Consider the following 25,299-nt stretch of genomic DNA (forward strand, 5'->3'; position numbering starts at 1 on the left):
GGGCGCACCACTTGCCTTGGGGGGTACTCCACCCTCCCTGGCCGCCGCCCCCTTGGGAGATTGCGTCTCCCAGGGCCGGCGCCCCCCCTGGGGGCCTATATAAAGGAGGGCAAGGGGGAGGGCAGCCGCACCCTTGTGTCTTGGCAACTCCCTCCCCTGCTACACCTCGTCCTCCTCCCGCAGCAGCTTGGCGAAGCCCTCCCGGAGTTCTGCTGCATCCACCACCACGCCGTTGTGCTGCTGGATCATCATCAACCTCTCCTTCCCCCTTGCTGGATCAAGAAGGAGGAGACGTCATCCGCTCCGTACGTGTGTTGAACGCGGAGGTGTTGTCCGTTCAACACTTGGTCATCGGTGATTTGAATCACGGCGAGTACGACTCCATCATCACCGTTCTCTCGAACGCTTCCGCACGCGATCTACAAGTGGTATGTAGATGCAATCTCTCTCCCATGACTCGTTGCTTAGATGAACTCATAGATGGATCTTGGTGAAACCGTAGGAAAAAATTTAATTTTCTGCAACATTCCCCAACAACTTCAGCCCAGTTAACTCTTCTGCCACCGGTTTAAGAGCTGCCTCGGCGTCTTCAGCCCGCTTCAACAAAGCAGCCTTTTCAGTTTCCCAGCTGGCACGTTCATTCTTGAAGCCATCCTTCAATTGTTCCATGGCTGTCAAAGTGCCCTTTAGTTCATCTTTGGCTTTAGATGTCTCTTCTTGCTGGGACTTGATATTTTCTTGAAGATCAGTGATTTGGGAGTCTTTGGTGTTTAAATCGGCCTCCAAAAGTCAGATGATGAAGCTATTAATATTTCTCTCAAAGTCCCAAGTGCATAACAAGTTATACACTTGGCACTTGGGGGCTAATGTGGATTGCTTCTTAAAACGAATATTTTAAAGTGCCAAGGCTCAATACAAGTATTAAGCTTGGCACTTTGGGGGCTAATGCCTGATTGATCAGTCAAATCAAAGGTGAAGGCAGTTAATAAGGACAAAATGTTTAACAGAAAGTCCCGGTTCATCTTGATAAGGTAAACCGGCCCTTGGGGGCTACTCAGTTGAAGTGTTCTTGGTCTTAAAAGTCCCGGTTTATCTTCAAGAGATAAACCGGCCCTTGGGGGCTACAATGGAGTTGGTATATAGAACAAGATAGGTTAACATGTTTTGAAGATTACCTCATAGCGCTCTTTCATCAGGTTCACCAAACCGGCTTCATAATCCCGGCTTGTGTATAGGCGGTTTAAGAATCCGGAATGGAGCTCCTGGGCAGTAAGGTTAACGAAGCTGGATAAGTCTGTTTTTCCTTTTCCCTTGCCCATAGCAGCGAATTCCTCCTTGGCAGTATGCTTTGATAAGGCAACCGGATTGCCAGGGACGGTGTGACCAGTACCGGTGATAATAACATCATCATCGCCACCTTTTGACAGGCTTGGCGGATTGGCAGTATCCCTGGCCGGGCTCGGCAGATCTTTGTCTTTGGCTGGGCTGGGCGGATCAACATGAGGACTAGCCGGGTTAACTTCTGGCGAATCAGCATAAGTATCTTCATCTTGAGGTATAAGATCATCCACAGCAGCGTCAGTATTCCCACCAGCATCTTCTGGGATCTTCTCCGGTTCAACATCCTCTATGGAAGCATCTGTTCTTGCCTTCTTGCTGAGCCGGCCTTTGGCGCTGCAAAATAACAAACAAATGTTAGTATGATATATCAGGCGCAAGAAGGATAAACTAAAAATTCAGTCTACTTACCCAGGGACGATTTTGAGAGGAGGCATTTGGGTGGTAAATGAATCGCCAAATGAAGAATTGGAAGTCATCTGGTAATTCGAATCAGACGGATTAAGCGGATATCGGAAGCAACCCGCCAAAGGATAAGATTTATTGGAAAAACAAGAAACCTCTAGATGACGCTTCCGGGTTGGTGTATCCAGTAAACCGGAAGAAGTAACCTGTTGGCCGCTATGACGGGTTGTGCGACGACCTTCATGTTGCTGTGTCTTCAAAGAAAATTGTGGATCCAAATGAGCAAGAGGGTGAGAGTGTTTTACTTTTCGAACTGCACGGCGAAGTTTTTGAACCGGCACATGTTCTGAATCGGAGGAAAGGGAGATTACCTCTATATGATCAGCACGGCTGGCTTCCGCATCATCCTGGGAATAGTCATTGTCAATAAGGTGTATGAAAAGTGAACCAAGGGAGTCAAGTTCTACCTCTTGTTCCGACTCATCAACGTCTTCAGGCGGATCAGAGGACTCGGCGGTTTTCTTCTTGGCAGGCCTCTTTGTGACCTTGCTCTTGGCACGAAGAGCCCTAGCCGGTTTATCTTGAGCCTTGGCCGGTTTGTCTTGCGTTTTTATCTTCCAGAATGGGTCTCTGGTCTGCACAGATAAACAAAAGGTTGTTAGGAAAAAGCTAAAGAGTAGACGGATTACAAAAATAGAAGGATAAATTCTTATGCCTGGCGGTTTGTTGGAGGCGTAAAAGGGGGCCAATCCGGTTTTGTTGCATTCAGCGATCGGTTCATCCAACATCTTCTTGACAGACTCAGTGACTTCATCATCAGTTATCTCTATTTCATGGTACCGTTGAGGGTCCTTGATGTCCCTGGTATACTCATGCATCAACCTGGTGCGGCGGCTTAAAGGCAGGATACCCCATGAAACCCAGCAATGAACGAGGTCAATGTCGGTTAAGCCATTTGCTAGGAAAGCCCGGAGCTTAGCAAGTTGAGGTGCATAAGTCTGTCGTTCTTTAGCAGTGAGCCGTTGAGGCAGTGGATGGCCATTACTGAGCCAGTGAGCACGGTAACACGGCAGAGGGTTTTCATCAGCATGGGCGGTGTTCTGACAATAGAACCATGTTTGATTCCAGTCTTTAGGGTGGCTGTAATGTTTGACATGAGGGAAATCGACTTCCTTCCTCTTCTGAATCGACACTCTGCCAAGTTCAGTATTGGGGCCGTCAGAGAATTCAGTTCGGCGGTTTAAGTGGAAGAAGTCTCGGAAGAGCTCAACAGTTGGTTCTTCTTCAAGGTAAACTTCGCAGAACACTTGAAAATTGCATATGTTGGACACAGAGTTTGGTCCAATGTCTTGAGGATGGAGTTGGAAGCTAGCAAGTACATCTCGGAAAAACTTTGATCCGGGAGGGCTAAACCCCCGGTCTAGATGCTGCATAAATACAAGCACTTCTCCATCTTGAGGTACAGGAGGGCACTCAGGGCCAGGGACTCGCCAATGAAGGACGTCCTTCTTAGCCAAAGCGCTAGTGAGAACATATCCATTGAGTTGCGTTTCTGTGATCCGGGAAGGAACCCAGTTGCAAGAGGCGAATTGTTTGGCCATTTCGGAAGACAAACTGTAAAAGAGGTGCAAAAGCCGGTTTACGGTTCAGGATTGATTTGCACAAACCGGTGCTAAACCGGGGGATTTAATTAAAGCATATATTCAAGTTAAGCCGGATACTGCTACTCAAGTCAAGATGGCGGTTTAACTGAGGGCTAATGGTACCAGATGGATTATGATTTTCTACAAAGTTAAACTGCCTATGTTGGAAGCAGCAGAGCTGAAATTTATTAAGTACTGAGGAAACAAGTTTCACAAGATGATGTTATAATTTTGGATCTACTGTGGCCTAGTAAAGTAAATTTTCTGAACCCTAAAAACGGCGACAACAGAGTAAAGAGGATCCAGATGGATTGGTTTGTGGTTCTAAAGATACTACGGTGAGGCAAAACAAGATTGTAGCTTTGGCCGCAGGAGGAAAAAGCTAGATTGGTCTGGATTCAACAAGGCAGTAAAGAAAGTAAGGATGAAGTAATAAAACCTGGATGAGCACCGATGAACACAGCCAAGTACTGAAACCCTAGTGCAGATCTAGGGTTGAGAGAAAAGGGCTTACCGAATTCCCAGGAGCGGCGGAGGAGGGCCATGAATCTCTGGTGCGTTTCAGGTTGATGCAACAGCCGGGGATGAGGCAGAGCTTCAAGGGCGACGGTGGCGGCGGAGTTGTCGGGCTTAAGCGATGAGAGGAAGAATAAGAAGCGCGGAAGAGGAAAAGTAAAAGACCCCGGAGCCTATTTATAAGGCGAATGGATAAAGAAGGCGAGCGCGAGAATCGAGGAGCCAAAGCGGTAAAATGGGGCGCAGCTGTCGCCTTGATCTTTGGAAGATAATTAATGAAGGGAATCTTTATAATCTTTTTATACAGAGATAATGTCATGACGATTCACTGCAGCTTTCAGAAGATGATGTCATGGCGGTTTATCAAAGTTTACAGGGAAAAGGCATCATGGCGGTTTACGATAATCGAAAGAAGGTGTTCACGGAATTTTTCTAAGTATTGAAGATTGACATGAACAGGTTCAAATCAATCTGGGGCCTAATGTTGGGGATATAACTACAGAGTGTAAACCGCCCAGAATGGGCCGGTTCACGCTCAACCATACTGAAGGCCATGAAGACAGAGAAGATGGCGCTATACTGGTAAAGCTTAGAGGCCCAGAGCCCAAAGGCGGATTAGGGCCCATATTGGTAAACCGCCATAGTTGTATAACTTGTATTATAAGTTAGGGAGGCAGAGACCGAGCCGGACACTTGTATGAGCCGGCCTCGGGACTCTATAAACCAGCCGGATGTCAACCTGTGTATATAAAGGGACGACCCGGCGGCGGTTCAGGGACAAGAAACAACAACTCGAAAGCCAGGCATAGCGTGTTTGCTCCCTGACAATCGAAACCCTAATAATTCCATCACAACTAGACGTAGGCTTTTACATTCATCGTAAGGGGCCGAACTAGCATAAAACTCTCGTGTCCTTTGTCCGGTTTAACCCCTTTAAGCTAACCCGTCGCGATGGCTCCACGACTAAGTCCTTTCACGAGGACATCTGACGTGTTAATTCCACGACAATTATCATGAAGTGTTTCAGAGAATTTACCATAGTTATCTTTAGCTGCAACCCTTTCTTTAGCTAGATCTTCAATCTTTGCATCTTGTTTATCCACTAATCTGTTACATCTCCTCGATCAAGTTATCTTCTGAAGTGTTATCAGTCTCTTTTTCTTCACCATCTTCCCATCCCAAGCTTTGTGCCAAAGGAAACAGACTCTTGACTAGCATTCTAATCAACTGATTCCACATAATTGTTGGTACCCTCTTCATGTTTATTGCTGTCATCTTTTTTAGTCTCATCATCAGTGATGTCCTCCAATTCTTTCTCTCTAGCTTCCCAGAATTCAATCTTGCTCATACAAGTGTCAATCATTGCTTGTTGCTTGTTCACCACATCTAGCAAGTGTTTCCTTTCTTTTCCAAGATCAGCAATTTTTACATCCTCTTTTGCTTTCAAGGCCCTTTGCCTAGCTCTCTCCTCTGCCATCTCCTGCAGCTTGAGAAAGACTTTTCCTTAATCAGTTTCCACTTTTTTCCTGGCTTCCATCTCTTTAATGTGATCCCTTTGGACATCTTTCATTTCTTCAATAGTTTTTTTAATCTCCTCATATTGACTTAGGTTCATACTTCCCAAGCTAATCATCTCTCTTGTGCCCTCCACCTGATCATGAGATCCTTTGTGTCCTTTCCTCATCTCTTCTTCCTGGTTACCCAACTCAACATCTTCCATGCCATGTTTTTTTGTTCACCATACCATCCAACTTCAACCACCATCTCTAATTCTGGTCTCACTCTATATATCATTAAGTTCTTATCTGTGATTTCTATGTAAGCTGGTATCTTCTCATGATCTCTGACTCCAACCTTAGCTCTGACTTTATCTTGTGTGATTGTGTTCATATCAATTTCTAACATTGGTCCTAGGATAGCAGCCACTTCACACATTCCAAAAAAATGTCTGAAACATCCAGGCACCTTATCAAATTTAACCCACACAGTATGCAGCTTGCCAATGGCTTGTGTGTCAAATCCCAATTACTGACATTGATGATAGCCCCTGTGCCCAACAGATTGAAATCATTACACTGTATCAACTCCACTAATCTCCCTTTGCTTGGAAACCTCACCATAAAAGTATTCTCACTTTGTCTCCTACACCTCCACTGCCAATTCCAATTGAACATATAGTGCATTCTGTCTATCAACTAAGTCTCATTCACTTCTCCCGACACCACTGTCATTAGTGCCATGGGGTTGGGATTGTCAACATCTAGCACCTCCTTAGAACTCTGAGCTAGTAGAACCCCGAGCCCTTTTGCAGCATAACCCACAATTTTTGGAACTGGCTTCATCTACTTCAACCAATTACAATCATCAGTAGTGTGATTCTTCTTTCCACAAATGACACAGTGCCCCAGCATACAATCCTTGGTAGCATGTTCAGGGTTCTTGCATTTGTTGCACATGTTGGTAGCATTCCCCCCCCCCCACTGCATTTCTCCCACCATCTATGTTATTTCTTGGATATGAGCTGTCTATGTCCCGCCCACTTCTCTGAAAACCCTCCCCTTTGTTACCAGAGTTGGTTTGAAACCCTCTCATCCCTGCAGCTATGTTTGACTCTCCTCTAGCAAGGTGTTCCTCCCTCCTTTGTTGAATCTCTCTGTCCATTCGGTTCTGAGAACTACTTTCCTCCCCTCTAATCTTTCCATTTCCCCCTAGGACAGCGGAATTTTGAGCTAGCTGGGCTAATAGATTGCTGAGCCATACTTGTTGCCGCACCAGATCCACACCACCAATGCCCCTGATTCAGATTCCCTATCTAACTTTCTTTGGGGATCGACCTGTCTTCCCCTTCTTTAGTCTCCTTGGATCTCTCCATATCAGCATCTCCCAGCAAATCTTTGGTCCCTTGCTTATAGCTAGGGTTTTTGGAGTTGCCTGCCTCTGGATTGATCTTAGATTTGTCTTTATCAAAGGATTTGCGGGTGTAGTTCTCTCCCCCTCCTCACGTTTCTTGTATTGCCATCCTTCTCTTCCCCCTCTGTTGAATCCCCCCCCTCCAAATCTGCCAAAACCTCTGTTCATGTGGTCTTCTCTCCCTGGCGGCTCACCCATGAACCCTAATTTGGATTCTTCTCCGTTCTCACACACAGATAGGGGGAGGTGAGTATTTATATAGGAAAGGGAGCTGGCTAGCCCATTGGGTCTCTCCACTCCACCAAAAAGAGACCACACGTTGGCCTCCCTTGTTGGGCCTAGGTCTAAGGCCCAATCCTCAACCAACCCATCTCCAATCTTATTAATTTTTTTATAAGTATCCCCCCCCCCCCCGTGGTTTATTTCTGTGTATATCAGCTTTAACCTCACAACCCCCACCACCAGGATATGTGAATCCAACCCAATCTCCGACCAGAAGTCTGGGATGGGTACAATAGAATTCATTCTGGATTTGACCTCTTCTCCACTCATGGAGGTCTTTTGAATCAATGTCACATTGGCTATTCGATAATTTCTCGCAAGAACATCAAAATTAGATGGCATTACGCCTTTGATTTCAGTTTTTTTGTTTCTTATCACTTTATTATAAGATTTTCGCAGAATTTTCCTCCTACTACCATTCCCCTTAATTTGAATATCACCAGAATCTGAATGCAAGTATTTGTCAGTTTATGGTCGAGTAATACCTGAATCCTCTGACGATCTCCCACAAACCTCATCAGACTCCTCCCCAGCCAGCAACCAGAAGTGATTGCCGGTGGGGGAGCAGCCTATTCCGCAGCGGGGGGGGGGGGGGAGGGTGGCAAGCCCGCGGATGCCCGGCGACCTGCGTGGCAGTCCTGACGCGGCTTTCTTTCCCTTGCGCTTCTGGATCTCCGGCTCTTCGGGCCCCTCCAACTCAGCATCTTCTGGTTCCTGCTCCGGTTCCCCTCGTTGGATTCGATCAGGATCGGAACACAGCGAGTCCCCGGCGCCGGAATCGCCATGACTCCGCCTACCACAAACTCCTCTGAACCCGCCGGAAAGCGACGGCGTGAACGGAATGCCCACCACTTCTCCTTCTGCTTTAGATCCTCTCCTTCTGTCTCCTCCATCGCCCACACCAGAGCGGCCAATGAGCTCACCAGCCCACCCGACGGCGTGGTGAAGCCGTTCGAGGTGAGCCTCATGTCCTCCTCCACTGCCAGATTTCAGAACACCTGCTTCGCCGCCCGGCGCATTTCCTTCCGAGATGGGAACCAGGACACCACCTCATTTGCCTTCTCCATCCTCTCCTCGTCTCCATCGGCCAGCTCGACAATGGCCCCTTCCATCCTCATCCTCCAGTCCGCCATCTCTCAACTCTTCCTCCTTCTCTGATGGATCTGGTGAGGTCGGGGAGAGGTGGGAAGTGGGAGTGGGTTCAGAGTGCGTCGGTGCAACCCCGGGGCGGGGGGATTTATTATCCACCTCCCCCCGCATTCATGGTGGTCGCACGCCTCGAATTCCCCCCGTGCACCACCGCACTCGGCACAAAAACTCGCCCAACGTGCACGACATGACACGAAAAATCAACAACGCGGTGCACCGCGATCCCCATACCGTGTCGGAGTCCGCGGCTGTCCACAATCCGATCAGCATCATCAAGTAGCAGCACTCTGTCCCCCGTCTCAACAATGGTTCCTCTTCTGTAAAGTAACAGACATGCCTCCGACAACCGCGAGATGTACAGGGCAAGCCATCTCCTCTGCTCCGGCGAAGGGAGCACCGGTTGGTTGCCGGCGGACTCGCCGTTGTCGAACCTAGCCACCGAAAGCCCTTCACTCACGCGGGAAGCGATTCTGGCCAGATGAGATGGGAATTGGAGCACCTGACCTGCTTTAAAGCCGTCGTCAGCACGTCGCCGCCGTTCGTCCACCCATCTATCGTCGAGGTCGAAGAGGGTCAGCCGCTGCACTCGCCGGAGAAGGACTCCTGGCCGGAAATCTAGCCGCGAACCCCCGAGATCTGGCACGAAATCACATCTGATTCGCGTGTCGCCACCGAGCCGTGCCGCACACGTCTTCATCTCTATTTTTGCCTTGGTAGTCACCAGGTGGCTACCAAAGCGAAAATTGAGGTTTGCTGCAAAATTTTGTGGGCACCAAATGTAGATCATACGCGATGCCCAAAAAACTGTCATTTGAGCATTTGGATGCAAAAATCCTACTCTTCCATATGATGTACTCCCTTCGTTCCATAATGTAAGATGTTTTTTTACACTACACTATCCGTTGGCGATGCTCTTGATAGTCGATGATTTTGCCACAAATTTCATCTTAAGTGGCACACAGAGAGGTGCACGTCTTTACTTAGACAAATTCCCGATTTCTCCGCCTAAGAAAAGCGATGTACCTCAACCTGTCATCAGCAGGAAAATTCACCTACCGCGGCCTTGCCCTTTTGCAGAAAGAGGAAACCACACACAGAGGTTTAAAGGCGCATCAGCCGCAACCGCTGCCGCATTTGGGTCAGGCAGCCTACTCTCTCTCTTGTTTAACCCACCCACCTCGTGCTCAACAGCTCAATCGAGTCTCCCAACAAAAGACCACCACACCGCACCAACCTCCCCACTCCTGCTCCCTTCCGCGACTCAAGTCTCCAACCAAATTCCCTTCCGATTCCTCCACTCCTCTCGCCCCCCGAGGCACACTCCCCAAACCCTAGCTCTCCCCCCTCCCGCGTCGTCGCCCCCGCGCCGAGCTCGAGCGCCGCAGATGGGCTCCGACTCCAAGGAGCTGCTCGGGATCGAGCCCCTCGAGCTGCGCTTCCCCTGTACGGCCTCTCCTCTCCCCCTTCTTTGTATTTAGCTGTTCCGGGGCACATGCCGCCGTCGTTGCTGTTCTCACGGAATTTTCGGACTGACGTCGGCGCGGTCCTCGGTTTGAACTGCCGCGGTGTTTTTTAAATCAAGCATTCCCGTGCAATTTTTTATTTATTTAGAGCGTGGAGGGAATCCGGCGGATTCGCCAGTTTGTTGTACTGTTTGTGCTAAATTTGGTCCTCTTGTTTTTCTTTCTTTCTGGATCGCGCAGTCGAGTTCATGAAGCAGATCTCGTGCTCCATGGAGCTCACCAACAAGACCGACGACTACCTCGCCTTCAAGGTAATCGGAATCAAATTGTTCCCAGCCTTCGTCACAGCACGCAGCTCTGCGATTGTGTACAAAGTGTCTGAATTTGATGCCGCATTTGGTGAAATGTCGCGCCTCTTAGGTCAAGACGACCAGCCCCAAGAAGTACTGCGTTCGGCCCAACAGCGGCATTGTGCCGCCGCGGTCCACCAGCAGCGTCGTCGGTAGTGCCAACTCCCATACACCTCCCCCATAGTCATCTGGATGCTTTGTTATCTTTGCGCAGAAACTGACAGCGTCTCTGGTTTCTCAGTGACAATGCAGGCGCTGAAACAGGCGCCGCCCGACATGCAGTGCAAGGACAAGTTTCTCGTGCAGAGCGCTGTGGTGACGGAGGGAACAGCAGTAAAGGATATCACTGGAGAGATGGTAGCTCACATTCTAATGTCTCTTCGTTGGTTCAGTTATGTTGTGGGATCTTTGCTTCAACAGTGCTAACAAGTGGACCTTGTGTAGTTTAAAAAAGAATCAGGCAATGTGGTGGATGAGGTGAGACTGAAGGTTGTCTACGTGCAACCACCCCGGCCACCATCGCCTGTGCGGGAGGGATCTGAAGAGGGTTCGTCGCCTCGGCCTTCATGGTCAGATGGGGCAAACATAAATTATCAAGATGTGAGATCTCTAACTCTATGCTGTTTCTTTCATTTCGTTGTTTGTTCTTAACTGCTTGAGATGTGATCGATTGTTTTCTAGATGCAGGCAACAAGGGAATCTGATGAGCCACCATTGTCCTCGGTTAGTATCTTAACTTCTGCTGCTTTCCTGATCAGCTCTTTTTTGTAACCTTGTTAAACTGAGTTGTTGTTGGTTTCAGGCGCACAAGGAACCATCTGAGATAACCACTGAGGTCAGCTCCTTCAAACAACTACTCCCTCCGTCCCAAAATAAGTGACTCAAAAATGACTCAACTTTGTACTAACTTTAGTACAAAGTTGAATCACTTTTGAGTCACTTATTTTGGGACTGAGGGAGTATTTAAGTCTGCATGGATTTTCTTGTAGAAGTATCAAAAGCAGAAATTGATTTTGTATACCTTCAGGGCATACTTTTCTGTAAACGTTTAACACTAATAAGTCTCCATTTACTTTAGAATTATTCTTCAAATATCAACTATGCCCAGACTTCCTCAATTCTGTGTAACACTTCCAAATGATTAAGTAAATATTGTGCATCACAAGTGCCATGCTTTGTAATTGAGACGTTCAGTGAGCTGACACCTTGTTGCTTAGTACATAAGAATTATTTCAAACAACAAATTTCTGTTCAAGATGCTGTTGTACTTGTTAACGCCATTAGACTTTGAGCAATGCTCAACTTAACACTGAAATAGTCAATAAATGACAACCAGAATACTGGATCTTTAAGGCTCAAACTGGTGTAAGTATTTTGAATTTATACTGTAATGTAATGACACATATTTAAGCCACTAGTGAGCTGTATTAAGTTCACCTTTTTGATAATAGATACTGGTGTAAGACATAGACAGTCATTTGCGTCAGCATCACTATGATGAACCTGCTAAACTTGAAATTAGGTGTTTCTGTGTTGGCTGATGCATGCTGCAATATGCATTTGTATCACACTCCCTCCGTCCGAAAAAGCTTGTCCCAAGCTTGTCCTTCAAATGGATGTATCTAGCACTAACTTGGTGCTAGATACATCCATTTGAGGGACGAACTTTTTCGGACGGAGGGAGTACTACTGAGAACATGTATGTACATGGGTCAAGCTCTAACTTGAAAATGGTCTGTTATGTTTCATGTCAGAGATCAGTGGATGTTGGTCAAGCTCTAACTTATAACAAGATACCCAGTTAATCAACCTGTATTCAGTTTATCATCTTTAGTTGTTGGCCTTCGCCCTTCGCTAAATTTCTCTCGCTGTGAAGTTGCAATTGTAGCTAATTCCTCATAATGATACACTCAAATCTGCCAATTGGCATTACTATAGCAACTAGATTCTTTATTAGGTGCAACAAATGCACATGCTTTGGTAGTAGTACATTGTGTAAACTTTTGTATGTATATTGGTACAGTCAATTACCTGTATTATGCGTACAACCCTGCACCATGAGTCAATAAATGGGTCATATTGAGAGCAGACTTTTGTGCTCTGCTCACCACGTAACGTTGTTCAGTTTTTCGTACACCTTTTGTTATTAGTATCTTTTACTTGCCTTGTACCGACACCAATAATGTCTCATGAATTGTATAGACATCCCCGTTGATTTCAAGATTAACTGAAGAGAGAAACTCTGCTATTCAGCAGAACAACAAGCTTCGTGAGGAACTGGTTAGTGGACTTGATCTTGATGTCAACATTTTTGTGGCATGTTTTGTATTTTGTACTAGCATTCTTCCCTAGTGTTTAAGGCTTGTGAATAATTGTCATTATAGCGGCTGCGCTGTTGCTTATCTTTTCATTTAACTTGGGCATATCTTAGGCCCACAACCTATTGCATCCATAAATCATAATACCAAACTTGTTAGATTGCCCTTCATGATTGGAATGTTGGTACTAGTTTACTACGGGAAGAGCTGTGCATGTTGAAGCCTAACATAGTTGTAACTAAACATCTTGTGTTGAATTTTGGCAGGACCTTGTGAGAAGGGAGATCAGCAAGCAGAATGGCAATGGCGGTTTCCCGTTGGTGTTCGTGGTTGCCGTTGCTCTGCTGGGAATTCTGCTGGGTTGTCTCATGAAGAGATAGAGGACCCCTGTGTAATCCTGCCTGCATCTTGTTAGGCTCCTGTCCTCATCAAAATGGAGCAGTGTTGTCATCTGCATTCTGATGCGCTCATTTACATGTCCGGCACTACTACTTAACAGCACAATATCTTAGGGTATGATGTCGCCTGTAGTTGCAAGCGTCAGATTGGGTTGACCATCATACCCGGTTGAGTAGTCGTCACGGTTAACCTTATGGTTGTTTGTCATATATGACTACTGTTAGCTTGGGCATTAGTATAACTTGGTATAATTGTTAAAAATGAATTTCGCCTACCTAGTGCTGATTCCCTCATGGTATATTTGTGCAGTGTTGGGGAGTGCTTGGTTAATTACGCATGTACTTCATCCTGAATTTTTGGATATCATACGACGCTGGATTCTTGCTTAATTCGATGTCCATGTACCACTTGCAGTAGTAAATAAGAGCACGGCGAATTGGTGATTCCTATTAGAACAGCAACAGTGGTCCCTAGTAGTACTACTCAATAACGTACATGAACAATTAATCCTGGATGAAACAGCTACTCCTCCTACAAGGACCTTGATATGCAGCTCATGTGAACAGAGGTTCCGTTCAGTCCTGGGACTTTCATCGACTCATGCCTCCAGGCTCCAGCATTCTTTGCCCAGTTTCACCTTCAAATCCATGCCGTCTTAATAGTTAGGTTTCGGAGAGGCACCGTCTATTTGCCCTGTCATCATCACTCCTCTGGCTCCTGCAACATGTTGCATCGAGACACGATGGTGCGGAATTCCTCGAGGCTTATCTGTGAAGGAAAATTGAGTTGTAAGAACTGGATTCATGTTCAAAAGATGAACACTCCTTATTGTAGCGCTGGCAGGTCCCTATCGAATGACTGTTTTCAGCATCTGTTTCACAAACGGGCCATGCCGAGTAGGTATCTGCTGTTGGAATCCATGTTCTAGTTAACAAGTTAGAATGACTGAGAGTTATCATTAGGTGGACAAACGAGCAGTATTGGCCCCTCTCTCTAGTTGAGCTTACTTGATAAAATGGCATCCTAGTGAGGTCAGTGGTCACTGCTCACGAGTCAAGCGGTCATTCAGTAGTGCAAGTTGACAAAAGGGTGGCTATCTAACACCAAAAAAGCATAACTCTCAGTAATTCTTAAGATGGTGGTCATTCTAAGTAATGCATCATTTAAAGTAGATATGTAAAAAAATTATCCAAGAACAAAGGACAAACCTTTCCATCTTTGTCACTATCAAAGCAATGGATCATCTTAGATAGCTCAAAATCTGTCCAGATGAAATCATTTATATTGGCCATTTTTTCAAGATCCCAGGGTGCGATGTATCCTTTTCCAGCCTCTGTACACCAAAGTAGTAACCAATTCACAGTCCATAAAAGTAAAAATATTTAGATAAAACCTTATAGTACAGTGACAAGAAAAGAGGAACTGTGCCAATCAAAATTTTGTGCTTCTGCTATGAACATAACTAAACCCATTTGTCTATAGGGGAATACCCAACTGAAGACACTTCAGTGTGGACAAATCAGCTTGGCTTGTTGAATACTGTTTAAGAACTAATCTTAATTCCCCTGGTAAGCATCGCAGGATCACACCATACGTAACTTTAACCAATACGCAAATCACAAGGGCATCAGAACAAAACGCCTATGTTACTTTAGGCTCATAGGATTTCCTACTAAGACTATTTCCTCAACAAACAATTATGTATAGATGCAACAAAAAATCCATTTTCTAGGGGAACTCAGGTTTTAAATGCCATAAATGGACTTCCAAGTCAGATAAAATACCATCAAATGAGAAGAATATTGCCACCACATCATCTTCCGACAGTTGAATTCTGCTCCTGACCTGAAAGCAAGCAATGGAAGCACAATTATGCAAAACACAAGTAAGATTGGGATGTAAAGCTAATACTGTACATGTCATTCTGGAAGGAACATACCTGCTTCTTTGTCTTCCTATTTTTAGCGGAGTCCTTAACAGGTGTGGTATTGTCATTTTTGCACGGCGTGCTTTTTCGTCCTTTGGCTCCTCTGCTCGAAGTTTCTGCAACTGTTGTTGTCGTCACGGAACTTTTTGAAGGTTCTGTTGTTGTCGTCACGGAACTTTTTGAAGGTTCTGCCAGGGAGAGCGCAATCGCCTGCATATGGCAAAGAATCATGAGTGGAAAAAGGATCAGGAGTGCAATAAGCATTCAAGGATCACATCCGTTTTTGGCGCCTACATTTGCGACGTATGTATTACCTGTTGTAAGGCTGCGTCATCATCCATAAAATCGGCGAAGGGAGCACCTTCTTCTCTAACGGTACTTTTAGAAGAGCTTCCCAAGTTCATTTTCTTCTTTGCCTTTCCCTGAAAAGAAAGCAGAGGAAAGAAAACTATGCATTAGCACTAATATTAAAGAGCAGACAGTTATATTAACATGGAATTTCACATTCCATTTCTTTGGAAGATCTCCAATCCATTGTGCAGCAAAACCTATTAAGCTTGTGTTCTGCTTAGATATTGCTATAAACCGTGATTTAGCAATTTAACTTGTATAAGGATGCCATGAACAAGCCCACAAACCCTAATGGCATTACAACTGATGAGAAAAGTATTTGATACACTATCACCAAAACAATAGCGTCAACTAATTCAAGGGCCTGGATTAGTGGATTGGTTCCACTGGAAAACGGGGGCACCTTTTGGTTAGACCTAGAGGAAGCCTTGAACTCCTCCTCGGAGTCTTGGTCACTGGCCGACGAGCCCTCCTCCTCCTCCTCTTCCTCGCCGCCGCCCCCGTCGGACGGGAGGTACTCCTCGTCCGCATCGTCGGATCGTTTCTTCTGTTTTCTCTTGGCCCCCCCCGCCGCCGCCGCCGCCGCCGCGGAGGACGGCTGGTTGAGGAGGGGGGACGCCGCTAGGCGGCGGATGCCGAGGGCCTGGAGGCGGGCCTCGTTCTCCCGTATCCGCGCCAGCCGCTGCTTCTCGTACTCCGTCAGGGGCTGGTCCTCTCCCGCCATGGCGACGCAGCGGCCGTGTTTTTTTTTCTTCTCTCTCTCCAAAGGAACTGTGAAATTGCCTCGAGTTTCTTCTCTTGATTTTTTTAGGGGATTTTGTTGAGTTGATATGGGCCTGGTTTTATTATCTAGATGGGCTGTACGCGCTCTACTCAAACAAGCCTTTCTAATTGTGCAATGGCCCTCAAACTTTTTTTTTTGTGAGCACATCAAAACCAGCCTGAACCAGCAAACACGGCGCACACTTACACCTACGCGTCTTCTCAAAACGTACACGATCGTATACTGCTACCGACAATGCTGACGCTGTTCTTGTAGACATGGAACAAAACCAATCTTCTTTTTAGGCAAATTAATCACTGTGCAGCTGCTGTCTATATGAAGTTATGAACACACGACAGCAGCGCCCGTCAAAACACACACACACACACACACACACACACACACCATACGCGCGACAGCAGCGAAGCAAAAGGCATCTATCTAGGAGATGGCCGCCTCCGCCCAGGCCAGTGAGGAGTCCCTGACGGACGTGTCGACGCCTTCCTCGAGGATGGCCCCGATCATGTTCATGGAGGGCCTCCGCGACGGCTCGGCGTCGATGCACAGGTTCACCACGTTGCAGATGATGCCCAGGCTCTCCTGGCTCACGCTCCTCAGCTTCGGGTCCACCAGCTTGCCAAACTCCCCCGGCTGCTCCAAGTGCTTCCTCGCCTGCACACACTCATCCATCATTCTCAAGAATCATACGTACCCCTCCATCCGGAAATACTTGTCGGGGACATGAATAAAAATGTAGGAGTATGATTTAGTTCAATAGTTCTGTGGTAGATTTTTCATGCTGCTGGTAATCCTGAGTTCATTTGATTCGGTCAAGAACACTTACCCAGTTCACCAGGTCGTCTGTGTCCTTGGAGAGCGAGGCCCTGCCGCTGATCAGCTCCAGGAGGATCACCCCGAAGGCGAAGGTGTTGGCCTGGACGTCCATGAAGCGCACGTGCCGGGAGTCCACGACGCCGTTGGAATGCCCGCCGCCGCCGTTCACCACGCAGCCGGAGCTGAGGAGGGGTTTGCCCACGAGACCCCTCCACCTCTCGAAGTCAATTATCTGCAGTAGCACGAACCGTTTCAGCTCAGGTCTTAACACTTTGCTGTCAACTGCACTAAAGACGACACGTTCCAGTAAGCAATATAGGCCGACCTTGGGTGAGAAGTCTTCAGTCAGATAGATGGAGCTGGACGCCAGCGCGGCGACGGCGAACGGCGGCTGCAGCTCGGTGTGCAGGTATCTGAGGACGCGCGCGATGCTCAGCGCTATCTTCATCCGCCTCGGCCAGGATAGCTGACACCCTTCCACATCTGAAAGCACACGACACCCAACGAACAAGTTTCAGTCATATATATGTCACCTTCTCAGATCTCAAATGCAGCAAGGTTACAAAGCTTTCAGTAGTGCCAAAAGCTTACCGTGGAGATGCTCGTAGAGCGTCCCGTTGGGTGGGTACTCGAAGACCACCATTCTCGAGAACGGATCGGACGACTTGCAGTATCCCACCATCTTCGCCGCGTTTTCGTGACTCAGTCTCGCCACTTCTACCACCTAAGGGTCCAAGACACCAAGAGATATGGTCAAAGGGCCGTGCAAAAAATCTTTGGCATCAATGTCAAGTTGGAGAGCAATCAACTCACCTCCTTCTGAAAATAAAGCTCGACGTAGTTCGTCCAGTAATGCACCGGAGCCGACATCGACACGACGGCGATCTCCCGGCCATCCTTCATGGTCCCCTTGTACACCACCGTCTCGTGGGAGGACCCAATTATGTTGCTGAAGTCTTCGCAGGCCTCGGCGAGCTCTTGCCGGCTTATTTTCGGCACATTCCCCAGCAGGTCATCATCTGCACAGGCAAATAAAATAAAATTTGTAACTAAAGCAGTACACACTCCAGTATTTGTCAGTGAGAAGACAAACACTGACCGATTGAGATCACGTTGGTTTCCTTCCAGCTTAACGCTCTTGTCCATGGAACACCTCTCCTGGAGGATCTATCTTTGCGTCTTCTGAGACCAGCGATGGCACAGAGTGTTAAAATGGAGAGCACTGAAACTCCTGTCACGACTTCCACAATGAGGAGCCACAGTGGCTGTATCACTCTTCCTCTCCGCCCATCTTCACCAATACTGTTGTTGTCTTTGCCTGCATCCGTGCTGTTTCCACCTGTAATTATGATGCAATATACTCTCACTCACTGCTTACAAAAATTAAAACACAGTAGGAGACTTTTTTTTTTGCGGGGGACAGCAGGAGACTTAAGTAAGTACTCCCTCCGTCCGGAAATACTTGTCATTGAAATAGATGTATCTAGATGTATTTTAGTTCTAGATACATCTATTTTCATCCATTTTGATGACAAGTATTTCCGGACGGAGGGAGTATAAGCATCCTAGTATGATTTAAAATTAGTGTTATGATATATCAGTAAGAAAAGTAGGTATAGACCATTTTCAGTTATTTTTTATCGCTAAAATGCACAAATCAGTTTTGACCTGCTTCCCGCAGCGCTGAGGTAAATATCTGACAGAAAAACTGAATACTTGGAAAAACATGGATATATTGGACAAACACAAGAAGGTTAGGACAAGAGATCAAACTAATGGACACAGGGAAGAATGTGATAGAAAGGGTCCAAGAAGGAAGCAAACAAAGTGGCAAATTTCTTCTCTTTGTTTTAGCAAAGCATAACTAACATTCCCACTACCCAATAGGTCCCATGATGTCATTCGCAACGTAGGTCCTAATTTGCTATTGTCGACTAAATTAGAACAGGCATTTTTTAAGTTCCCACGGCCGCACCATCAATGGCCTCGAGCCCCAAAGCGTAACACCTTTTTTACTTTTTAATAAAGATGAACAAATGGCTGTGAATATTCTTCAGTCTAGCCTAATGCCCTAGTGCAGTAGTAGTTCCTTTGATAAATACTGCAACGTAAATCCTAAGAATAGTGTGGAAATAGCTTACTATGAAGCTGATGCACAAGGGAGTTTCATCCAAGTAATATACTGTATTATTTTGCCAAAAGGAACTGCTGGATGTATCTTGCAACAGGTAATGTCTACGTGCTCTTGTCAAATTACAATAACACAGAGGCAAAAGCAGCAAAAAAACAAAAACTTAATTGAATCATGGTGCTGAAAATGGGGTTTAACTTCATTAAAGACTGTAATGCTTAAAAATGTAACATCACTGTACATTGCCAGTCAGGGCGATTCATTGTGTCGTTGTTCTGGAAGCAATTCCCTGCCATTCTTGATCTGTTCAAATACTGTAAAACAGGTAAGTTCAGATAGACTTAACTGAAATGCAAGCCACAAAAGAAAGATGTACCTTTGGATGTGCCTGAAGCACGCAGGAATACCTCCAGTTAAAAGGTTATCTGAGAGGTCTATATCAGTTAGCTGAGCTAACTGACACAAACCAACTTGATCTTCTTTGTTGGTGGACACCCTGAAAGAAGAACAACCACAATTTCATATTCATATGCAATTGATGCCCACACAGAAGGTACATATCTGCTAAGGACTTTTTTTTGGCAACTTGGTCACTGTATCTTGTCTCATTCTCCAGCTTGTTTCGAAACGATAAACCGTATCGTTATCTTCTCTTACTACTATTGTGAAACAGCATCAGTGCTGATTGATGCTGACTTGTTAACTAAATAGCTTTATTGTGTTCACGGGAGAAGAGACGTGCTTCCGGGCCCTTCCAGGATCCAGATCATGCATGCTAAAAATAGATACTTGGTTTTGAACACTCTGAAAGACTGAAACAGATGCACTTACATGATGGAATCATTACTTCCAGGAATAGTCCCTGTGAGGCTGTTGTTGCTCAACCGTAGCTCCTTGAGGTTTGTCAGCTTACCGAGCTCAGGAGGGATGGCGCCACTCAACCGATTCGCGTGAAGGTCTCTAGGGCATAAGAGAACAGACGAGTCATGAACATGGAAATAAAGGTTTTACATAAACAAAAGTTGATCACAGCTTCTGGGGTAGTACATTGTTGTGATGTTTTCCATGTCACCGGTCTCACTTGGAATGGGCCCCTCCAGTTGATTTGTGCTGAGATTCAGCACTGTAAGGTTCTTTAACTTGCCGATTTCTCTCGGTATCGAGCCCGTGAATGCATTGTGATCCAATATGCTGCAAGAAGCTCATCAGGCTTATTAATCTCCAGTTGCTTGCAGGCGAAGTACATGTTGTAAAAAAACAAGAGTTGCAAGCACATACAGTTTTTGCAGAGAAGTCAAGGATCCAATCTCTGGTGCAAGGAACCCCGAGAGAGATGAGTTTGACAACTCCCTGGACAGTCAGTGGCAGCAAGAGGTAAGACATTTATAAGAACATCAAGTCTATCGATATATGTATAAAATACTACCCCCTCTGTAAACTTTTATAAGACGTTTCAGTGCTGAACTTTTTTGGTTAACGAGCAAGCAAGCATGCCTACATAAAACTAACGCATTTCTTAATTGTCTTTGGATAAGTAGCAACACTTGGATTTGAAGTTTTCTTTTTAAAAACTGAGAATTCCATTGGCTTCTGCGGGTGGGACCACAAACCCACCGGGTCAGTTTTCTGTAGGTGCTTCTCTGGTCAACTGAAGATAGGAGAGAGACACACAGTAAAAGTAGGTAAAAAAAATGATGGTAGCTTTCAGCTGGATGTCTCATTGTGCTGTCGGAGACTTTTCCGTGGAAGAAGATGGATGCATCCTTCTGTTGGCCCCGGGAGTCTTCTTCTTCCACCCCCGGATTGTTCCATTGGAGAGAGTGCAGGAAGAATTGTTCATATCGTTTCTGATAATAAACTCTGAAAGAGGATATGCTAAATAAACGGTGCATTCGGCTCCCTCATCTTGCGGCAGACTACCGGCGTAACAAAAGAGGAACAAGCAAGCAGGAAGTCGGGGCGGGTAAAAGGGATTCTTACAGCGCCACCACACGGCCGTCGGAGAGCGAGCACCAGACGCCGGACCACCAGCAGTGATCCGGCTCGCTGGAGTTCCAGTCGGAGAGCTGGGCGCGAGGGTCGCCGTCGATGGCTCGCTTGAAGGCGAGGAGCGCACGCACTGCACCCCGCCCGGAGCAAGAACGAGGCAGCAGCAAGCAATCAACCACTGAATGAAGAAGATAGACGAAAAGCAGGAAAAAAATACAGCAAGGCATGGCCAAGGGCAGCACCGTCGTCTGAGACGGAGGGCTCGGAGGCGGAGGGCTCAGGGGCCGGGGCGATGGAAGCGCAGCAGCCGAGCCCGAGCGCCATGGCCAGGAGCGAGAGCCCCAGCAGCAGCCTCGCCATCGTCGTCGTCGTCGTCGTACCACGTAGTGCTTTTCCTAGAGCAGAGGAGGGCCTGTTCACATGGCCATCTGTAAAGCCCCGTGTGTTGGTTCGTTCACTCGAGGAGTTTGTATTGTAGGAGTGCGAGAAGAAGAAGGGGACGAGGAAGTTGCACTTAACGGCCACGCCAAGCAGTGATGATGGCCTATCACACGCGCGCAAGAGCGAGCACTCCAACAGGACAACCCAAGCCAAACCACCGCATACATTAATTAACTTGTTATTGTTATTATTATTATTTTTTACGGGGATTGTTATTATTATTTTTTAACACAGTACAAACGGAAACGCTCATGTAAATGCGCATACACTCACTCATATGAACGCACACGCATACACCCTACCCCTATGAGCACCTCTGAGAGACTGAGCCGGCATATCATCTTGAAACTTTACAAAGTCATCGTATGTGCCTCGTAGTCGATGAGAACGTCTCTTTTAACAATGCGAGCACCAGGACTTGAACCCTGATGGGCTGAGAGTACCACTCTCCTTCTAAACATCCGACTACAGGTTGGTTCGGTTATTGTTATTACTTAGTCACCCCTACATGTGTGGGGTAGCATAGCATACGTGAGAATACGTGGGTACATATGTACTCCCTTCGTAACGCTCTTATATTTTCTTTACAAAGGAAAGGGAGTATGTTCGAACGTGCTCCACTCCACACACACACACACCAGCAACACTGTGCAATCTGCCGCACAGCACGGGAGCACAAACTTGCTAGATTCAACTTGTACCGGGGCGAGCTGCAGATGCGAGAAGAATCGGCCACGAAAGCTCGGAAGTACTACGTACTACGGTACCATCGATCGACCGGGACACGTGCCCAACTCGACTCGAGCGAGCGCCAAATTGTCATCGTTACGTGACGCTGATGCTTAAGCTTCACCAGAGTCCTTAAGTTTAAGTTTATCCGTATGAATATCTAATGCGATTCCAAGTACCAGTTCAATCCTGGGTTGGGTTGCAAGGCAGGGCACGCTCCTCCCGTCCCCTAAGCACGCACACGCGCGCTGAAGGCGACGTGCCGGGAGACCACGATATATATACATATATAAATCTGCATAAGATATGGTTTCGTTCGGTGTCGTGGCCTGGCCGGGCTCCTTCTTGGGTTGTTTCCTTGCAACTAGCCATTCATACCTAGCCTGGCTATTTGATTGGCTGTTTTTAACTTTAGGGAATGACGCAAAAACCTTTGAAGAAGAGTTGGTGCACCCACTATTAAGAAAGTTACGCGAATGCTGAGTATTCATTATTCAAGGGGGGGGGGGGGGGGGGGGGGGGGGGGGGCACGCGTCACCGGGTTTGCATGATTTTGTCAGCGGAAAAAGGTCAAGAGCAGGGCGCCATCATATGCCGTAACCAACTGAAATGCTGGCTTTTTTTGAGAGGGAAAGTAGTTAATACTTGTATGGTACACTGATTGACTAACTCAAAGAAGCATACATCCCCATGTCCTCTGCAGATTGATTCGGGACACGTGCTTGCTTGTTTCGTTTTCTCTCAAGAAGAAGAAGAAGAAGAAATGTGCAGTCTTTTAGCTCTTTCCGGTGGTCGACGCATGCATGAATTCGGGTGGATTTTCAAGTTTGATCCTTTCCAAATATGCACACGGTACAAGACCGGTGGAATCGGTGATGAGTGGAATGGGGATCGTTTAGCTTAAAGATGACATCAAAGCGAGCTCCTGATGCTTCCAAGCAAATCAAGATCAGGTACTGGAAATGATGAACCCTGTGGGTGCAGAATATGGAACTGGAGTACAATAGCCTTCGGGCGCACGCTTGCCTTATGAGGAAGAGGAAGATATTATTTCCTTTTTCTCTTGGACTACATTGGCCTTTCAGCAAAAAAAAAGTGGTTATTTTTCTTCTTGTTGGATCGAGTCCTGCAGTGGTCTTCTTAATGTAGGAAACAAATTTGTCCACAAGCACATGGATGAATGTTTCAAACTTTCAATGCACTGGCTCTCTGTAAGCAAATACAGTATGGAAGACAATAGGATGTTGGTAGGTCTCTCTCCTGCAGGTTCAGTCTTCTTAACATAATACTACTCCACCTTCGGTCTTCTTATTGAATTAAGAATGTGAAGGCCTTCACAGCCCTCCTTCCCACGCAGGATGCAAATGAGCTACATTCGTTCTTCTAGGAATAAGATTGTGTCCCACTTTATAAATAAAGTCATACGGTCGAATGATACAACTTCCTTATATTTCCTACCTTTTTACGGCTTTGATTTGATGCATGGTTCATGCTGTCACCCTCAATGAGTATCCAAAATTTGTTTGAAAACTGCTTGGTTGGTACGAACAAAAAAAATCTTAAGGGTCATATCCATGTAGGGGTTTGTGCTTTACTTTGGACAATTTAAAATTGCCGAGATGACTATGTTTTTAACAAGCCTCTTTCTTTTAACTTTTTGCAGGCATCTTCAGGGCCGCCACATCGATCCGTATGTAGTTATCACTTCAGCTTGGGACACCGGGAAGCTCATGGCCTTTGGGTGCAACCGTCTGTAGATGGTTGCACAAGCATTACTCAATCGGTTTGGCCGCATGTCACTAGTAGATTATGTTGTTAAAACATGTAATCTTTCTTTTGTACCAACAGGTTGTGGTATTTTTCTTTTTTTGTCGTGTTAGTTGATAATGTGTACTTGTCGAACCTCTTCATTCTTGTTCAATAAAGAAGACTGTGTGCATCATGATGATGCAGAGGTCGAGATCTTTACCTTTCCGAAAAAAATATGGCCAAACGAGACGGGGTTGAGGAAATTCTTGTATGAATTGGATAAGAAATTCAGAAAAACAAATAGGGTTACGAATAAAGCATAAAGAATGCATTATAGGACGTGCATGGAGGAACCTCAAGCATTGCCATTGGTGTCGACTGACAACAACGATTTTTGAAAATTCTTCGCTATATTTGCACTAATCCCTCTTAATTTGTGAAGATGACCACCGATGTAGAGCTGACCCCATTAAATCTCTTTTGTAGTTTCGTTAATGGACGCCACCATCTTGTCATCAAGCAAGAACCTGATGGCTCGATATTTTTGTCACTTTTACAAGAGGGATTTGAGATGGTTTTCACCTTTCGATATTTCTCGCGTCTTTCTAACGCTAATCTTTCAAGAAATAAGAAAACTTGTTTCCCTCATAATGTGTATGAATATATATATTTGAAAGGAAACCAATCAATATCTTATGAAATAAAGTAAAAGATGGAGCAACTCCCCTTTTGGTGAAACTTCACCAGTGTTTAGATCGCAAGACAACTTGCACTTGTACAACTAATTGTACCAGCCACCACTAGCTCTACCTAATGTATAGGAACAATTTTTTGGGGGGTTGGGGGGGGGGTAGCATCAAAGAGACACAACCGCTGCCAAACCATACAGAATAGAGGGAGAAGAGATTAGGAGAGGAAGAACTGTTCGAGATCCATTTCTTCTTGTTCATCCATCTCCATTTCTATTCCATCGCAACATCGCCATAGGGAGAGGAATTCCAAGTTGTAAGACTAGGGTTAATAACTTTGTTTGTACTCATCTTGAGATTGAGATCTATTTGATCATTCATCTTATTGTGGATGTTCCCATATTATCGATATGATTTCCCTTATCTTAATCTATGTGATGTTTGGTTATTCTCCTCCCATGCGCGAGTAATTCTCTCTAAACGTAAGAGATGTAGGTGATCGGTAAGATTCATTTGTGCCTGTTCTATACCTTGTCATTCGTGGTTATAGTTTATGATTGTTCAGTAAATTGTTTATCTATGGTGAGTGTAATGCATGTTGTCCAATTTAAGGAACCCATGTAACATGACCCGAAGATGTACACAGGTAACACATATTGTTTAGTGAATCCGTGATCTTTAGCTGACAGGTGGAGATATCTAAACAGAGCGAAGACAATATGAGATAACGGTGAACCACATAACCTAATGCATCGTTCCAGGCTCATGACCTTAGTTGTGGAGACAACCATGTTATGGCAACGTCGAAGCAGGACTATATGAAAGAACGAATCTGACGTGGAGAAGTTCGACCACTCAAGGGTGATCCGCCTACCGAACAAATAGTCTAAGTATTAGAATCATGACACAAAGTAACTGGATTA

The 25,299-nt window shown here is 46.0% G+C and overlaps 3 protein-coding genes across 6 annotated transcripts; 1 reads left to right on the forward strand and 2 right to left on the reverse strand.

The window, feature by feature from the left end:
- The first annotated feature begins 9,389 nt into the window (after positions 1–9,389).
- LOC123046019 (vesicle-associated protein 1-2) lies at positions 9,390–13,047 on the forward strand. 2 transcript variants are annotated; one of them, XM_044469297.1, is made up of 9 exons: positions 9,390–9,686; positions 9,947–10,017; positions 10,127–10,208; positions 10,298–10,413; positions 10,501–10,656; positions 10,738–10,779; positions 10,859–10,891; positions 12,259–12,336; positions 12,641–13,047. In XM_044469297.1, exons 1-9 carry the CDS (start codon positions 9,629–9,631, stop codon positions 12,752–12,754), a joined length of 750 nt encoding a protein of 249 aa, XP_044325232.1. In that variant the 5' UTR covers positions 9,390–9,628; the 3' UTR covers positions 12,755–13,047. The 2 variants fall into 2 exon arrangements, with proteins under 2 accessions (XP_044325232.1, XP_044325233.1); XM_044469298.1 differs by having other exon boundaries at positions 10,744–10,779.
- Positions 13,048–13,196: 149 nt separating this feature from the next.
- Positions 13,197–15,997, reverse strand: LOC123046018 (general transcription factor IIF subunit 1). Of its 3 annotated transcripts, none has more exons than XR_006421885.1 (7): positions 15,455–15,853; positions 15,015–15,122; positions 14,713–14,910; positions 14,558–14,618; positions 13,982–14,106; positions 13,781–13,870; positions 13,197–13,541 (listed from the first exon to the last, which is right to left on the reverse strand). XR_006421885.1 is itself a non-coding variant. In XM_044469295.1 (7 exons), the coding sequence occupies exons 1-6, from the start codon at positions 15,980–15,982 to the stop codon at positions 13,476–13,478; spliced, it is 1,086 nt and encodes a 361-aa protein (XP_044325230.1). In that variant the 5' UTR covers positions 15,983–15,997; the 3' UTR covers positions 13,197–13,392; positions 13,439–13,475. The 3 variants fall into 3 exon arrangements, 2 of the variants coding, with proteins under 2 accessions (XP_044325230.1, XP_044325229.1); XM_044469295.1 differs by lacking the exon at positions 13,781–13,870 and having other exon boundaries at positions 13,197–13,392; positions 13,439–13,541; positions 15,455–15,997; XM_044469294.1 differs by lacking the exon at positions 13,781–13,870 and having other exon boundaries at positions 15,455–15,997.
- Positions 15,998–16,100: 103 nt separating this feature from the next.
- On the reverse strand, positions 16,101–21,273 carry LOC123046017 (probable LRR receptor-like serine/threonine-protein kinase At1g63430). Its single transcript, XM_044469293.1, has 13 exons — positions 21,011–21,273; positions 20,760–20,898; positions 20,058–20,129; positions 19,827–19,970; positions 19,611–19,739; positions 19,156–19,275; positions 19,021–19,082; positions 17,748–17,987; positions 17,462–17,667; positions 17,240–17,372; positions 16,974–17,131; positions 16,659–16,880; positions 16,101–16,486 (listed from the first exon to the last, which is right to left on the reverse strand). Exons 1-13 carry the CDS (start codon positions 21,126–21,128, stop codon positions 16,256–16,258), a joined length of 1,974 nt encoding a protein of 657 aa, XP_044325228.1. The 5' UTR covers positions 21,129–21,273; the 3' UTR covers positions 16,101–16,255.
- Positions 21,274–25,299: the final 4,026 nt, after the last annotated feature.

Source organism: Triticum aestivum, chromosome 2B (genome assembly GCF_018294505.1).
Source record: "Triticum aestivum cultivar Chinese Spring chromosome 2B, IWGSC CS RefSeq v2.1, whole genome shotgun sequence".
Lineage (NCBI taxonomy): Eukaryota > Viridiplantae > Streptophyta > Magnoliopsida > Poales > Poaceae > Triticum > Triticum aestivum.